This window comes from Hyaena hyaena, unplaced genomic scaffold, assembly GCF_003009895.1.
Source record: "Hyaena hyaena isolate Hyena2069 unplaced genomic scaffold, ASM300989v1 scaffold_153, whole genome shotgun sequence".
NCBI classification, from domain to species: Eukaryota; Metazoa; Chordata; class Mammalia; order Carnivora; family Hyaenidae; genus Hyaena; species Hyaena hyaena.
The window spans coordinates 212,331-230,820 of NW_024080785.1; the positions used below are offsets into that span (position 1 = coordinate 212,331).

The window sequence follows — 18,490 nt, forward strand, 5'->3', positions numbered from 1 at the left end:
GGCATAGGGGCTGCAAATGACCATAACGTCGTTAACCATTAGGAAAATGCAAATTTTCCAACGATCTCACTCCTGGGTATTTACCCTAGGGAAATGAAAACTTACATTCACACAAAATCTTATACATGGATATTCAGATCAGCTTTATTTGGAATTGCCAAAAACTGGGAACAACCCAAATATAATGAGCTTGTTCTCCTGCATTCTCAAGAGGCACCGCCATCTCCCACGAACCCCCAAGCCAGGACCCATAATACAGTGTAGACTCCTCCCTCTGCCTCACATGTATAACATCTATCACTCAGTCCCCAAGTCCTCCTAATTTCACCTTAAAAAGCATACCTCAAATCTGCATCTTTCTCTATATCTCAATTCCTATTTGACATACCCCAGGTGCTACTTCTCTCTTTCCTGAACTTTGGCACATTTCCCTAACAAGTATAGTGTAAAATCCAGCATTAGACCTCCCAAATTGATCCCCCAATAGTAACTAAAGAAATCTATTTGAAACAGGTGTTTGAACACGTCAACATTCAATTGCTCCCAGAGTACACGGGGAAAAGCGCAAGCTCCTTTAACTGGCATCGGAGACCCTAAACGGTCCAACTCTTGTCTCCGCAGCCCCATTTCTTGTCACTTGGAAGCTCCTACTTCAGACTTCAGCAACTACACACTGATGTTGTTTCATATACACAAGCCACGGAGTCTCTTACCTCATTTTTTCTCGCCACAACTTTGTTCATGGTGTCATCCTTGCCTAGAATCAGTGTCCTTCACCCCCTCTCCATGTGACCCATTCTTACTGACCCTTTAGAGTTCAGTTCAGGCATCCCCTCATTCTTGATTTCTTCCCAGTCCACCTATAGCCATGCTCCAACTGGAAATCCACACTCATATTTGCAAGAAGCCATCAAAGGAACAGTAACGCCTGCAATGAGTCTGTTTTGGCTTTTCTGAGTATTCCAGTTTCCTAAGATCTCTCACTGAAGAAATTTCAAGAAGCAGGAGTAATAGGCTGGAAGTGATTAAGACTTTAAAGTGTACCCTTTGTTCCCAAGGTCCTATTAGTTGCCATTTAAGAAAGGTTTATTTGCAATGTATTCAATTACTTAGGTAACTAAATAGCTTTTTACTGATCAGATCCAGCAGTATTTGCTTAATAGCAACAAATGCTGTAGCCCAGGCTCCACTGATAGTCTACTCCTAGATATGGACTCATTTGAGACTGAGCTCCAGAGGGAAAAGGAAATTTTACTGGGGGTACTTATAATTGTTGATGTATCACTTCGATTCAGAGAACTGTAAGCTTAGGAATTTTCCTCATTATTCTTTAATTAAAGAATAAGTAAACCAAAAGAGAATGCCCAAGGAACTCCAATGTCCATTCCACTCATTCATCCAGTCCATTCCTGCCAGGAAACCCTTCATGAGATTTCTATTGATTGGGTCATAACCCACAACTCTCAAGATAACTGCTCAAATCTGACCTTCTCAGAACTTCTCTGATTTCTCTAATCTTTGACATTTTTGTTGTAGTTCCCATGTGCTTGTCAATGCTCTAATTGTCACCTACAGAGAAACAAAAAGGAAAAGACAGACAGGCAGAAGACTTGGAGGACCAAATATTTTATGTGGCAGACTCTACCTTGTGAATGGTCAAAGGAAGCTCCTGCAAAAAAGGACATGTCAGCTAGATATTGAAAGGTAAATAAGAATTCAACAGACTGATAAACAGAGCAAGGTAACTTCAAGAAGAAAGAATACATGTCAGAAAACATGAATGTGTGATCACTGTAGTGTTCAAAATAAAGATGCCACATGGTTACTTAGCAAGAGGTAGGCAAGACCAAACAGTGGAAATTCCTTATGCTAAGTTAGTGGCTTAGCCTTTCTCCTGTTTACAGTACAGATCCTGAAAAGGAAGATTTGCCATCACAGTTCTCTAAAGGCATAGAAGCAAATTCTATGGGTAGAGTGACCCTATAAATAGAGGAAGCCAAGAGAAAAATCACGGCAGCCAGGGCAGACAATGAAGGGATGGGAGGAAGAATTGTGCCTATATATTGTTCTAGGGAATAAAAGAGAACAGATAGAACAAGAATTAGGAAGGAATAGAATGGAAAGGTAATGGAAGGGAAAGGGGAGGGGGAAAGGGGAGGGGAGGGGAGGGGAGGGGAGGGGAGGGGAGGGGAGAGGAGGGGAGAGGAGGGGAGGGGAGAGGAGAGGAAAAAAACACAGGTAGTGTGGTGAAGACTGGACACTGACATCCAGTCTGTGTTACAAGCCTGACTTTACATCTAACTTGTTATACAATCTTAGAAAACATTTTAATCAGGGGCACCTGGGTGGCTCAGTCGGTTAGGCATAAGACTTCAGCTCAGGTCATGATCTCACGGTTTGTGGGTTTGAGCCCCACATCAGGCTCTGTGCTGACAGCTAGCTCAGAGCCAGGAGACTGTCTTCAGATTCTGTGTCTCCCTCTCTCTCTGACCCTCTCCTGCTTATGCTCTCCCTCAAAAATAAATAAAACATTAAAAAAAGAAAAACATTTTAATCACACTTAGTTTGCCTATCTATAAAATGGGGAATTTATAGTTTTTTGTTACATTAAAAAAATCTTAAGATACTTCAAATACTTAAAATATTGACAAGGATATAATGACTGCTTAGTAACATTCAATAGGATCATGCTCCATGTTGTACAGAAACCTGGGTTAAAAGTAATTATCCTCCTTTGAACAATGAAGCCGACTTGAGTTATGTAAGAAGTCACCATCGGGGAAGCTGGGTGATGGGGACGAGAAAACTCTCTGTGCTATTTTTTCAACTTCTTGTGAGTCTTTAATTATTTCAAATTAAAATTTAATTTTGTATTTATTTTTTTAAATGTTTATTTATTTATTTTGAGAGAGGGAGAGGAAGAGTGTGAGCAGGGGACGGGTAGAGAGAGAGATGGAGAGAGAGAATCCCAAGCAGGCTCCATGCCGTCAGTGCAGAGCCTCATGTGGGGCTCAAACTCACCAACCATGAGACGAGGACCTGAGCTGAAATCAAGAGTTGAATGTTTAACCAACTGAGCCACCCAGATGCCCAAGTTTAATTTTTAAAAAGCCATAAATGCCTTTTCCAAACCATAGTGACAATTTATTTGACAAACATGTTCTGAGCACCTACTCCATGCCATGCTCTGCTTGGGATGCTCGCCTCCCTTCTGTCCTCATTCTCCAGCGTGCACAGACATAACTAACCAACTGACAGTGCCATTTTCAGTTTTTCTTACTCCTCTTTAACAGAAACACAGTAACAAAAATAAACCATTGGAAATGGAATCATGAGTGGCCAGCTCCAAAATGGGAGTTTCTTTTGCAGTTTGGCTGTTCAGCTTTCCGAGAGCCTGAACTCCACCAAATGCACACCCTTCACTTCTGAGTGAGGTTCTGCCCACTCTTCTGTCTGAACAGAAATGCACAGAAACCACAGATTCTCTCCCATAAAGCCTGGAAATGTTTCTCAACAAAGGCAGGACTCGAATTTTGATCTGAACAATTTAGTAGAGGGAACCGTTCATATGCCATGCAGGACAGAGTTGACACTTGCTTTGTCTTTGTACAGCCTGAAGCCAGGGTGCATGACTTCATGACAATATTAAGTCTCGATTTCAGCCCCCTCCACCCTCCCACCCCAGCAGGGCAGAGCACTCTAGAGCCTCAATAATCTGCACAGCTTTACATTGAGAGCCCGCTGCACATGCTTAGCCCCAGTCACTAATTATCTGTAGCCGATCATAAAATGAAGAGCAGATTACGTGTGTTCTACCCATATCTTCTCTTTCCTCACTGTATAAACATAGCTCTGCCTCCGTCTGTTGATCACAGTCAATTACTCTGGCCACCATGGTGACTCCCCTTCTTGACTGCTAGCCCCTGGACAAAGGAGTCCAAAGTGTCTTTGTGGCAGCCATCACTTTTAGTTCAAGGGGACCCTTGCTATGACCCCTGGCAGGTTTGCACTTTCTTTTGGGACAAGGACTTCCAACCTGCAGTGCAGAGAGGGACACAGAGTGCCTCCCGGGTGTTCACCGGGAGTGATATGTAGTGTGGCCATTCCCACCTCTACCCCTTGGTTCTCAGACATATGTGTATCTCCGATTAGTGACACAGCACCATAAAGGGAGCTCTGATTTAATGCATATGCAGCATTTCAAGGACGGAATTCCACCCTTTCAGAGTATTGCCACTGAGCCGGCACTTTACCTGTGCCTTTAGTAGTGCATCTCGGTGCTCCAAGAAAACAGCTGCTGCTGGGTGGTGCGCTACGTGACACAAACAGAGGATTCTATGATCAGTGGTTCAAGCCTCTCTTCCCTTCACAGTGAAGTGGGTCTCCTGATCAGATACTGTGTTATGTGGAATTCCATTCTAGTTGGGCAGTCAGAAATCCTCTAGCGATTGGTGAATGGTGTTGACTACAACTCAGAGGTCAGGGAAAACAAGCCCGTACGCAGAATGGGTGTATACTGGGAAGACGGACAGCTGGTCCTTGCAATATTGAAGGATCCAGTGTAATCAGTTTGTCACAAAGGAGCCGGTTGGTCTTGTTAAGAAACAGTGTCATATTAGGGCTCAGTGTTGATCTCCGTTGTTGGTAATTCAAAGACATTCAAATACATCAGGAGCTAGATTGGCCATGATAAGGGGTAATCCATCGTGTTGTCCAATGAGCAGTCTTGCTGTCTGCCACTATTATGAGGAAGCACATATGGAGTTATTCCAAATGCTAAGTATATCAGTATAAATTAAGCACTCAGAGAATGGGGAAATGAACAATGGAAGGTCTGCACATCTAGTGAACCATTCCGTTTCAACTAGGATTCTATTTGTTACCTGGCCCCAAAGATTCCACTCTTATAGTTGAGCCAAATGACACTTTAGCTTTCTAGGTATCATGTCAACATAGACCCTGTGCCTCATAGTCCTCAAAATGTCTGTATATTCTTCTTTCCCCCGGGTACAGTCATGCAAATAAAGGACTGTAGGTCCCTTTGGGGAAGGACTAGGAGAATTGTTACAGCGCATCCTTACCATAGTATTACAAGGCCTGGCTCTATGACCACCTCTCTTACTGCCCACCCTGGCTTATAGTTGGAAGTTTCTTTGTCATGCAGGTCCTCTTCTCACCAGCACATTTTTTTTTATTTTTTTTATTTCTAGGAGAGAGAGAGAGACAGCGTGAGCAGGGGAGGGTCAGAGAGAGAGGGAGACACAGAATCTGAAACAGGCTCCAGGCTCCGAGCTGTCAACACAGAGCCAGACACGGGGCTCAAACCCACGAACCGTGAGATCATGACCTAAGCGAAAGTCGGACGCTTAACCAACTAAGCCACCCAGGCGCCCCTCACCAGCACATTTTTATTTATTTATTTATATTTAGAGAGAGAGACAGAGCGTGAGCAAGGGAGGGAGAGAGGGAGAGAGAGAGGGAGGCATAGAATCTGAAACAGGCTCCAGGCTCTGAGCTGTCAGCGCAGAGCCCGATGCGGGGCTTAAACTCAGGAACAGCGAGATCATGACCTAGGCTGAAGTCTGCCGCTTAACTGACTGAGCCACCCAGGTGCCCCTCACCAGTACATTTTTGATGAGTGGGGGGTCTTCTGAGTCCTTCCATGGAATATAATTCTCTAGTGGGTCTTCTAGCTTTACATAATACATACATTATAACATGCACACTTTACTTGGCATTTTTGTTCTTTTTGTCCCTACTGTCTGCCAGGGCAACTCATGCATTCCCCTTTTGCCTAGGAAAGACCAACACTTTCTCCAGACTTCTAAAAGCTATTCTAGCAATGAGTTTGCCTTGCCACTTGGGTCTTTGACAGATTATTATATCCCATGTTCCAAGAAAGTGACTCTAAGTCAGTGAATTCTTACTTATTCTGTTTTAAGTCCCAGCCCTATCCATCAGTTAGTAGAGAATCCCTACAGCTCTGTTTTGAGAAGATTCTGGATCACATGATCAATTAATGATATGGCATGGAAGGGTGAGAGAGAACTTCTAGACATATAATATATTTTACCATTTCTGGTGTAGAGATCTGCACAACTTTCAATCGAAGTAGAGGGGTGAGTAAAGATAACCACAGGAGCCTAAAGTCTCTGACTTTGCTCTCAAATCTTGGCCTCAGTTCCTCTATAGTTTAACCAACTAAGGTAATGAAATTGATAGATCATGCACTAGACTTTTTCCAGGGATAGATGCTAAAAGCAGAAAGGAGAAGAAAGAAAAGAAACCTGGGGTGAAAGAGGAATGCTGTCATTGATGGTAGGGAGGTAACAAGAGGTCCACATTATAAAGCAATGGATACAAGAAGGGGGATTTTGAGGGACTTCTTAAAGATAAATATTTTCCTTCTCTCAGTTTTGCCCTTATTGATTCTCATACAGTCCTAGTTTTGGTATAGACCTAACCCACCCTTAAAATTCCTCTTCTGTGACTTAAAAGGTCAACTGTATGGTTACAAATATCATTTTAGTCATGACCAAAATCTTTCCAAAGTGGCTACATCTGAGTAGTAACAAACTCCAATAATAAAAGTCAGTGAACTCTTGCCTTGCCTTACTTTTCCTTAATGGCCACCTGATAAATCAGAAGGAAAAAAAATCTCCCCAGGAATTCATTTCTGTTGTGGCAAGGCTGGGCTGGAAACTTGAAAGAGACTAAAATGAACCACTTGTGTGTTTTTGTTAGACTCTTTCACAGGACTGGTTAACATCTTGACAGATATCATTTGGCGATTCACTGGAGACTTTATGGCACCCGATCTTGTTTGCCGAGTGGTCCGCTATCTGCAGGTATGGTGGCCCCTTACAAATATGATGAGACACTGACAAGTAGTCTTTGGAGCCTTCACAAAGAAAATAATACTCAACACTTCTACACAAAAAACTGCTCACTTCCTCCTAGTTGGAAGGACAAGCCAAACTGGTAAGCTTTTTAAATTTTTTTTTTTTTTTGCTTAAAATAGTAAATGTATAAAGCAAACATAAATAAGCATTAGTAAGAACATGAATGTTCACATTTTAAAATTTGGGGGTAAATATATAGGACTTTGACATTTTCTGGCTGTCTGGGTCCATTCAGGCTGCTGTAAAAATACCACAGAGCAGGTGCCTTAGAAAAAACAAGCATTCATTTCTCACAGTTCTGGAGGCTGGGAGTTCAAGATCAGTGTGCTAGCAGTTGTCAGGTGAGGGCCTTCTTCCAGGTTGCAGACATCTCAGTATAACCTCACATGGCAGACAGAACAAGGGAGCTCTGCCAGGCCTCTTTTCTAAGGGCACTAATCCCATTCATTCACGGGGGCTCCACCCTCATAACCTAATCACCTCCTGAAGGCCTCACCTCCTAACTTTAGGAGGTTGGGCATTAGGTTCCAACATGTGAATTTTGGTGGGACACAAGCATTCAATTTTTTTTTTTTTTTTGCTTTTCTCCACCTCAAACTAAAACAACACAGGCTACTGTCCTTTTTGAACAAATCTGACACATTGGTTAGAAAATAGGTATCATGTCTAATTGTTTTAACTTGTGTTTCTTGTATTGCCACCTAACTTGGACTTTTAAAAATATCTACTGGCATTTGAATCTCTTCTTCTTTAAGTTGCCTATTATCCTTTTTCATTTTTTTATAAGTGGGATACTTGGGTTTTTGGGTTTGTTTTTTTTTACATCTTGTTGATTTATTTCGAAAGAGAGAAAGTGTGTGTGTACTAGTGGGGGAGGGTCAGAGAGAGAGACAGAACCCCAAGCAGGCTCCCTGCTGTCAGCACAGAGCCAGACTCAAGGCTCAGTCTCATGAACCCTAAGATTATGACCTGAGCCAAAACACAAGAGTTGGATGCTTAACTGACTGACTTAATCCAGGCATCTCTGGGATACTTATGTTTCCTCAGATATTGCTAATATCTATTTTTAGATTAAAGACATTTACACTTTGCTTGTTGAATATACTCTAATGTAAAAATTATAAATGCAAATATATATACATATAAGTGCATAAAATATATGGCACAAAATATTACATATGAACTATATGCATATATTGTATTAACAATATACCATATATGTATACACTATGGATTAAGGCACTTCAACTAAGTACAGAAAGAATGAACTGTTTCATAACTGTTGTTAGAACTGATGTGTTCTGTTTCTGAACTCTTAAAATTATTTTACATTAATATATTTCTATTTTGATGCCCATATGCCAGGTCTAAATTATTATAGCTTTATAGATGTAAAGTGCATATCTGGAAAACCTTATCATACAGTATTCCACTAGTTAGTAGGGATTTTTTTAAAAGAATTTTTGCATTTATAATCATCTATGATTTTTATTTGTTCTATCATTTTCGGATCTTGGAAATGGAGTTACTCCATCTTCAGAAAATGAGTAGAGAATAGTTACAGTTAAAAATCTTTTGGGGTGCCTGGTGGCTCAGTCAGTTAAGAGTCCAGCTTTTGTATTCTCACAGTTTGTGAGTTTAGGCCCTGCCTCAGGCTCCATGTTGATGGTACAGAGCCTGTTTGGGATTCTCTCTCTCTCTTTCTCTCTTTCTGCCCCTCCCTCACACTCTCAAAATAAATGAATATATTTTTGAAAAATAAATAAAATAAAAATCCTTCATGTTCTGAACATAATCTTGAAAGCTTACTAGATGTGAAAGACCCCTGATTACTGTCTGGAACTGGTGTTTTCTCAGGGGTTATTTTTAAAAACATATTTTCCTTTCTTATTGAAAAATTTTGTTTCCTTGTAGACAAATGTTATCAATTGCTCATTGTGGCAATTGCTGAGAAATAAATTATGCCAATAGCGTAAGAAGCAGGGATATGGTTGAACTAAATAGCTATCAGTTGAAGTAAACTAAACTATCAGTCAAATTGACCTAATTGGCATTTACACAGCACTTCATCCAACAAAGCAGAATACTTATTCTTATCAAATTCACATGGAACATCCAACAAGGGTAATTACATACTGGACCATAAAATACACCTTAACAATGTAAAAGAGTGGAAATAGCACAAAGTATGCTCTCAGTCCAAATTAGAATTAAACTAAAAATGTATAACGGAAGTATAACTAGCCAATTTCAATATTTTGGGGGATTAAACACACTACTACGTAACATGTGGGTCAAATCAGACATGAAAATACAACCTATAATAATTTGTAGGATAATAAAAACAGTGCTTTTGGAGAAATACATAGCATTGAATTCTTGTATTAGAAAAGAAAAGAGATCTAAAATTAATAATCTTCTATCTTCTAGAGAAAACAGACAATGTATACCTAAAGGAAGCAGAATTTTTTAAATGATAAAAACTAGAGCAGAAATTACTAAAATTGAAAACAGTAAATCAATAGTGAAAATTAATGAAACTATAAGCCAGTTCCTTGAAGAGATAATAAAATTGATCAACTTCTAGCCAGAATAAACAAGAAAAGGGAGGGTTGGCACAAATTACTAGTATTAAAAATGAAAGAAGGTTAATTACTACTGATCCTATAGATTTTAAAAGGATAATAAGGGAATGTTATGAACTATATGCCTGAAACTTTGATAATTTACTTGAAATGGACCAAATCCTTGAAAGATACAATCTACCAAAACTCATATAAGGAAAAATAGACAATACAAGTAGGTCTGTATCTATGAAACAAATTGAATTAGTAATTAATAATCCTGCAGGAAAGAAAGCACCAGGCCTAGATGGGTTTACTGGTAAATTCTACCAATTATTTAAAGGAGAAATTATACCAATAAGTTGCTAATTTTTCTAGAACACAGAAACAAAGGGAATGTTTCCTAACTCATTCTGTGAGTCCAGCATTATCCTAACACCAAAAACAGACAAAGGCATTACTGGAAAGGAAAACTATAAGACCTATATCTCTTGTGAAAATAGATGTAAAAATTATCAGCTAATACTAACAACTGAATCAAAGTATTTATAAAAAGTACTACATACCATGACTAAGTAGAATTTATTCCATGTATACAAAGCTGGTTCAACATTCAAGAATCAATTGATGTAATCCTTTAGAGCAAAAGAAAAAGAAGAAAATGTATATAATCATTTCAATAAATACAGAAAAATCATTTGATAAAATCCAATATTCATTCATGATAAAAACTCTCAGTAAACTCTTCATGGAGGCAAACTTCCTGAGCTTGATAAAGAACATCTACAAAGAGCTACCGCTAACCTCATACTTAATGGTGGAAACTGGATGCTTCTTTCCTAAGATTGAGAACAAGGCAAGGATGTTCCCTCTCACTACTCCTAATAAGCATCATACTGAGTCCCACTAATTCAACAGGACATGGAAAAGAAATAAAAGGTAAACAGATCGGGAAAGATGAAATAATATCTTTGCTCCCAGATGACAAGATAGTCTATGCAGACAATCAGAAAGAATAGACAAAAAACAAAACCAAACAAAACTGCAGAGAACCTATGGGCTTATTAAGTGAAAATAACAAGATTGCAGAATATAAGATTAGTAAGTAACAAAAGTCAGTTGTGCTTTTATATGCCAGCAGTAAACAATTTGAATTTAAAATTAAAAACACAATACCATTTATGTTAGCACCAAAAATATGAAAGCTTAGGTATAAACCTAACAAAATATGTGCAAAATCAGTATGAAGAAAACACAAAACTTTGGTCGAAGAAATCAAAGGCTATCTAAGTAAATGGATAAATATACTATGTTCATAGATAGGAAGTCTCACTATTGATAAGATGTTGATTCAGCTCCAAACCATTTATAAATTCAATGCAATCCCAATAAAAATCCCACCAAGTTATTTTATAGATATAGACAAACTCTAAAATTTATGTGGAAAGGCGAAAGACAGTTGCCAACACAATACTGAAGAACACAGTGGAAAGACTGAAACAATCTGATTTCAAGACTTACTATAAAGCTACAGCTAAATCAAGACAGCATGATATTAGCAGAGAATCAACAAATAGATCAGTGGAACAGAACAGAGGCCCCAGGAACAAATGTACGCAAAAAGTCAACTGATCTTTGACAAAGAAGCAAAGACAATTCAATGGAGAAAAAATAGCCTCTTCAAGAAATACTGCTGGAGTCATGGGACATTCACATAAAAATAATAATCATGAAACCCTACACTTTTCACAAACTAACTCAACATGAATATAGATTTGAATGAAATATGCAACGCTATAAAACCGCTAGAAGAAAACATAGGAGTGAAGCTAGGGCACTTAGGGTTTCTCAATGACTTTTTAGATATAACGTCAAAAGCACAACCTATGAAAGAATAAAAATGAAAAGTTTGATTTTATGAAAGTTTCTTATTTATCTGCATAAGACACTGTTAAGAGACTGAAAAGACAAGGCACAGAATGGAAAAAATATTTGCAAGCCCCACAAGCCTCGGTGGGGCTCCATTGCTTGAGCGTGGGACACTTGATTTTGGCTCAAGTCACAATCCCAGGGTCATGGGATCAAGCCCTGTGTCAGGCTCTCTGCGCTGACAGTGTGGGGCTTGATTGGGATTCTTTCCTTCTCTCTCTCAATCTCTCTTTCTCTCTCTCTCTTTCTCTCTCTGTCCCCTTCCCTGCTTACATGAACACAGTCTCTCAAAATAAATACATAAACATTAAAAACAAAGAGAAAATACTCTTATCATGCAGTATAGCATTTGTGCTCCTAGGTATATATCCAGTTGAGTTGAAAGCATATGTTCACACAAACTTGCACAAGAATGTTATAGCAATTTTATTCGTAATTGTCAAAAATTGGTAGTAAGATGTTCCTCAAAAGCTGAATGGATTTAAAAAAAACTTTGGTGCTTCCATATCATAGAATAATATTTAACAATAAAACAGAATGAGCTTTCAAGCCATGAAAAGTCATGGAGGAATATTATGTGAACTTTGCTAAGTAAAAGAAGTCAGTCCGAAAAGGCTAGAGAAGTATGATTACAACTATATAATGTTCTGGAAAAGGGAAACTATGGAGACAGTAAAAATATCAGTGGTTGCTAGGGATTTGGCAAGATAGACTAGGTAAAGTACAAGGCATTTTTAGGACAGTGAAACTTCTGTATGAATCATTGATAGGTGACATTATTCATTTGTCAAAACCTATAGAACTAAACAACACAAGTATGGACTTTAATGGTAATGTATTGATATTGGTTCATCAGTTTTAACAAATGGCCCACACTAAAGAAAGATGTTTATAATGGGCAAAAGCGGGGGGGTGGAGGTGGACACTATCTTTTTTTCTGTAAGTCTAAAATTGCTCTAAAAAATAAGTACATTAATTTTTTAAGTCAATTCAGGGATCCTCCTTTACATGAATCCAATCTGGTATATTTCTAAATAAAATTTTTCTAAGTTTGCTGCATTTAAGTCTCAACTTCTGTGCAAGATTTTCTTTGGTTTTATATTTCCTAGGTCATTTTTGTCAGAATAGAGGGGTGGGGTAGTGAGAATTCAGACATATGTCCTCAATCTGCCATCTGTTATCCAAATGGTATCCCATATGTTGTTGATGTGTAGAATTTTCATTGTTGACATTTATGAATTGACTATAATTGTACTTTGATTTCCTTCTTGACTCAAGTTAATTACAAGGGTGTTTAAATTTCCAAGTGGTATTTAAAAAAATAACATGATGCTAATTTCAGTTTGTATTTCTTGTTGTTTTAAATATGCAAATTATATAAGTTGTATAATTTTGAAATCTATTGAGGAATTTTTTTCTTGGTAGTTTATTTTATGATCAATTTTTAAAATGTTGCCTAGATGTTTTACAATAATATGTATTATTGTTAAAGTGTGTTTAATTGTTTCTATATATTATTGTGTTTTATACTTGGTAAGTCTTTGAACATTTTAGTTATGCATATTTAGTATTATGTTACTTGTTACATATAAGTTTATTAATATTCTATCATCATTATGTATTTTATCTTTTATCAATAAAAATAATCCCTTTGTCCTATGTAGTACAGTTTGTTTTGAATTTAATTTGTCAAATAGTAGTATTGTAGTAAATGCCTTCTTCTGGTTTTAGTTGTTTGCTATGCCTTTGGCCATCACTCTGTTTTTAAACTTTGATAATAATTTGGACTGAGAGGCTTGTTTTCAACACAGTATACAGTTAGATTTGGGGAAGGATTTTGTACGTAGTCTTCATTTTAGTCAAGGAGCTTAAGTCATTTATATTTATTGAGACAAATAGTGTTTGGTGTTATTTAAATCACCTCATTTTAATCTTTATGTGTTAATTTTTTTATTTACATGCTTTTTTGCCCCCTTCCTGCTTGGTTATTAATTGCAGTAGGCTGAAAATGGCACCCAAAAATCCAAATCCTAATCCCTGATACCTATATATATATTACCTTATATGGCAAAAAAGGACTTTGCAGATATAATTAAATTCAGGAATTTGAAATGGGGAGACTATTCTAGACTATCTTGATGAGTCCAAGTGTAATCATATATATCCTTTATAAAAGAGAAGCGGGGCGGAGATTTGACAAACAGACAGAAGAGACATTGTAACCATAGACTCAGAGATGAGATAGGTGTGGCCACAAGTCAAAGAATACCAGTGGCCTTTTGCAGCTGAAAGAGACCAGGGATGGATTCTCCGCTGCGGCCAATGGAGGGAGGATGCCCTGCCAACGCCTTAATTTTTGACCCAGTGTAACTAATTTTGGACTTCTAGTCTCTAGAAGTGTAAGAAAGTGCATTTATGCTGATTTCAACCACGAAGTTTGCGGTAACTTGTTACAATAGCCGTAAGGAGCTAATAAATTATTTTTTTCCACTTTTATTTTATATCTTAGCTTATTTTTAATTTTTAAATGTCATGTCTCTATCAAAGTAAAAAACAAAAGAGATGTCTAAAATGACCAAATGGAAATACATAACAAGATTTCTTTCCTTCTACTCTCTCTTTGCACTCAACTCCCCAGATTTGTCCCTGGAATGTTTCCTAACTATATTCATAGTCATTTTGTGAACATTTTGTGGGATTCTGGGGACTTGTTACTTATTATTCAATCCTGTCCCTCGTCTTAGAGTTCCTAATTTTTAAATAATGCCCAGTCAGCAGAAATGTTTCCTCAGGGAAGATTTTTCAAAAGATTATGTGATGTTATCCTTTCTTCTTCTTCTATACATCTAAGAAAACTATTCTGTGCCTTGGCACAGAAATGATATTTACAAAATTCTTGGATCATAATTTTTCTTTCAAAACTCTGAACATGTTTTTATGCTGTTTTCTGGCATTTATTTTTGTAAAAATGAGGCATGACAATTTGAAATGCATTTCTTTTATGTAACCTTTCATTTTTTTACCCTGCCCACACGTTTGAAGACCCTTGAAATTAACTCCTGTTTTTGACCGTCTGAAAGTACATCTCTTTGTATTAACATTGCCTACTCCTCCAGGCACTCTTTATTGTGACCTTTTTCTTTTTGCTCCAAATTCTGAACTTTTGTTGGCCACCTCACTCAGCACAGTCAAAGACAGCTGAGATTCTTATGACCTTCTCACCAAGACATTCCATCCCATAGAGTTCTGCCCTTGGGGGCTTTCTTTCTCATATTCCTTGAACGCCACCTACTATGCTGTTTGTGGCTGGCCTTAATAATTCTGAATTCATAGATCACACATAGAAATCCAGTTTTCTCTAAGAAGACAGTTGTGTAAATTTTTGGGTTAAATTTGACCAAAATTCTTCTCTTTGTCCATTGTGCATCTTTTTAGCAAGAGGAGAATTTCTTCTTATATCCCTCAGGAGAGCCTTCAGTCTCTCATCAGCCCTTAGAACCCCCTCCCTGTAATACCTTCCACAACATTCGTGCCAGGATGCATTTGCATCCTGTTATACAAATAAAAATAGTAGAGAACAATAATATAGTTGATTGTTATTTGTCTGAATGAGAGAATGAACAATAAGGCATAGATTCAGACAAAAGTTATTATCAAACTCATGACATTTCTATTTCGTTTTAGAAGGGATTCAGACACTCACCCTTAGACTTTGGTCTTTGAGTTATTCTTTTCTGCTCTGGAATTGATCCAAATGTTACAAAATGGAGATATGACTAGATTCTTGGTAGAAATGAAGCTTAAAGTTACCTGAAAATTTTCCACCTTGATCATTCTTTCAAACATATTTCATTTAATTACATTTTGATTATGCTCTTCACATGAGAGATGTTAACCTATTTTATCCCAATTTCCTTCTCTGCAAACCATGCAAATAACACTGTACTCAGGAAAATTAAAGGGCATGGGTAAGGTTAATAAAAGAGAGGGTGGGAAGGAGGAAGCGGGGGGGGGGGGACCCAAAGACTGACCGTAATGAATAGCTTTACTAGAGAAATGTAGGAGGAAGTGAGCTCTGAGACTATCGATGCAGATGGTGATAAATGATTCTAAACAGCACACGAGCTCCCGGAAGCCAGATCCCTTCCATTGTCTCTCAACAACTCATACTGATCAAAGGCAAATGAACGTTTGTTTCTAATTATTCTGGAATGTCAACGGTGGCAGGGAAAATTAAGTTAGTTTTAAAAGTCAATTACAAACAAATGTACCATGCAAATGTCGAGAGACTCTGATCCTGAGAAGTGGAGTCTCCAAGAAGCCAAGTGAATGACTGAGGAAGAATGAGCTGGAAGCATTCTCGCAGGCCACGACTAGCAATGACAGGTGCAGCACCAAGAACGACAATCTGCTTGTAGACACAGGGAGTCAATCATTTCTCTCCCTAACCCAAACTTCACCCCTCCCTAGATTTGGTGCGCAGCTTTCTCAATAGCACAGAAGTCTTCATCCCATTGTGTGGATTCCCTCACTTCTATGAAATCATGCAGCCCCTCTTGTTTCTCTCTTCAGGTTGTGCTGCTCTATGCCTCTACCTATGTCCTGGTGTCCCTCAGCATAGACAGATACCATGCCATCGTCTACCCCATGAAGTTCCTGCAAGGAGGTGAGCTGGCTCAACCAAGCCTTCTTCTGTAAGAAATCATCTTTGGGTGAGAGTGAGATTTTTTTCACTAATATTGCCCTCTTCATAATGGTTCTTTTCCTCCTACTTTCCCCTGCTTTACTTTCTTTCTACTTCATGGGTCTGATTGTCCACAAAGACGTAGAAAGACAGGCAGAATGCCTGGGGAAATGTTGATGGTTCCCATGGATGATCAAGAGCCACTAGGGAAGGCAATTCGCTGGGCCCTCTTTGTGACCATTTACCTTGACCCTAATGCCTCTGGCTTTTTCCTTTAAAGCAGTGTTGACACATATACCTCTCCTGAGAAATGAATATTCCCACTTCAACTTGCTCATTTTCCAGAAACAAGCACCTTGCCCTCTGTACTCCAAACCACAGAAATAACTGGGAAGATTATTTTAGTTCATAATAATACTGGAAACAAGGAAAAAACTCTCCTTGATCCAGTGAGAGTGAGGAATCCCCAGAAGAAGGAAGCAGATGGGTCAGAGGGCAGGCTGAAACCACACAGCTGACAGTACCCACAGTCAACAGTAATGTGGATAAAGTGTTAAGATTGTGTAAAGGCCCAAGGCAAGAAGGACTCAAGGAAACTATCAGGGTGATTTCTGGAGCACAATGAGGAGAGTCAGTCACTGCATGTTTCCCTTCCTTCTGGCCTCTCCTGCCCTAGAGAGGCCACAGAGATCCTAATCATGTGGATGCTGGATTTGAAGAGACAGAGTTGAGGGTCTTGGGAATCAATGAGTCCTTGGAGGGATAATGTGTACCTAGTCATGAGGCTAATTATCTATTACTCTGCCCATGAGCAGAGCCCACTTTATTCCATGACCTCTGAAAGCAAGTAATAACCCAATGTTTAGCGACCCATACCACTCTTTCTCAAGCAGGCTATGAAAACTTATAAAATGGAGAACTTAATGTGAAATCTTGACTACAAAGATGAGGTGCAAATATAGAAAATAGGACAAAAGCCAAAGTGTGGAAAATAGATAATACTTTAAAATACCATTCTGCAGAGTTTACAGCTAAGAAAGCAAAATGAGCAGAATAAGCAGAACCTTGGAATAAGTAGAATTAATGTCAACAGATACTATTGAATATATTAGATAATATTGGCATAGACCCTTTGAATGGCAGGTAAACAATATCTAATTAAAATATAAAATGTGCCATTTGACATAAGAATTCTACTTTTTGGTATCTTCTCTTGACAAACACCCACATGCATGCATGTATGCACATATGTTGTTTATTGTAACGTTGCTTAGAATAGCAGGAATTCCCTCATTGGAAGAATGGCTGGCTAACCTATGTAGAAGCTTCAGTAGCTTAGATTTATTGATTGCATACTATATTCCATTCATGACTCTAAGCTTTTTATGCATGTTAAGTACTTTAATTCTTACAACATCTCTCGGAGATAGGTGTTATTATTATCTGAATCTTACAGTTGGGACAATTGCAATTCAGAGTACTAAAGTAACTTGCTCAGGATCACACAGCTGGTAGGTGTAGGGGTAAGACTTGAACCCAAGACAGCCTGGGTGTCTTTGACTACCATATCCTGCCTTACTGAGACATTGAGAGCCATGGACAGTAAAGAAAGAAAAAGTAATAAGCAATTGCTTGCAATTACATACCAACCAGTCCTCACTTCTGGGGATGGGATTTGGACTAGTCATAATGACCACAGGGACTTACATACAAGAAGGTGTATTGATGAGTTATGTGCCGTTAAAACAAATTTAAAAATAGAATTTGCACCCATTTTAGGCTTTCTCTAGGGTTGTTTTTGTTTCACTGTGTGTGTCTGTGTGTGTGAGAGAGAGAGAAATTGAGAGAGAGAGAGAAGGTATGTGACCAGCACTGAGCGTTCTGGACACTACCATTGCCTCAGCAATCATGATAAAGATGGAAGCAGGGAGTGGAATGAAGGGAAATGGGAGAAACACTTTACGTTCTATACGAAAGTGTGATATACGTATTCATTCATCTATTCATCTATGCCCAGTAGGCCCCAGGAAGGTTTGGGGGGCGCGTACAGGAAACATATACATCAGAGTATCTCAAAGTGCAGAAATATGAGTGAAGGGAAATCATATAAGAAAACATGTGAGAGGTGTTTCAGGACATTTGGTAGAAGGTGGAGGCTTAGGGAATCCATAGCCAGAAGGGAAACATGGTTAGTTACCTGTGTCACCATATTCATTAGGTTAAAAAAAAAAAAAATCATCTGCTCATAGCAGATATAACTAGTTCTAGAAGACACCACAGTATTGTGAACAGTGTCCTAAATTACAGAAAAGGCAGGAATGAATATCATAGTGTTCGGTTAAAGATGTAAAGTAGTTTATTTCCTCACTACAAAATTCATAGAGGTTCAGTGTGGAGCACTTGGAAAATAA

The 18,490-nt window shown here is 38.4% G+C and overlaps 1 protein-coding gene across 2 annotated transcripts in view; it reads left to right on the plus strand.

Moving 5' to 3' along the window:
• Positions 1-18,490, plus strand: part of NPSR1 (neuropeptide S receptor 1) — a 149,881-nt gene that overhangs the window by 93,286 nt on the left and 38,105 nt on the right. Inside the window, exons 3-4 of one of the 2 annotated variants that reach the window (XM_039239152.1) lie at positions 6,745-6,848; positions 15,968-16,061. The exons of the other annotated variant lie outside the window; for it this stretch is intronic. Of the exons in view, the coding sequence (XP_039095083.1) occupies positions 6,745-6,848; positions 15,968-16,061 (198 nt within the window). The remainder of the gene's footprint in view (positions 1-6,744; positions 6,849-15,967; positions 16,062-18,490) is intronic. 2 annotated transcript variants of the gene reach the window in all.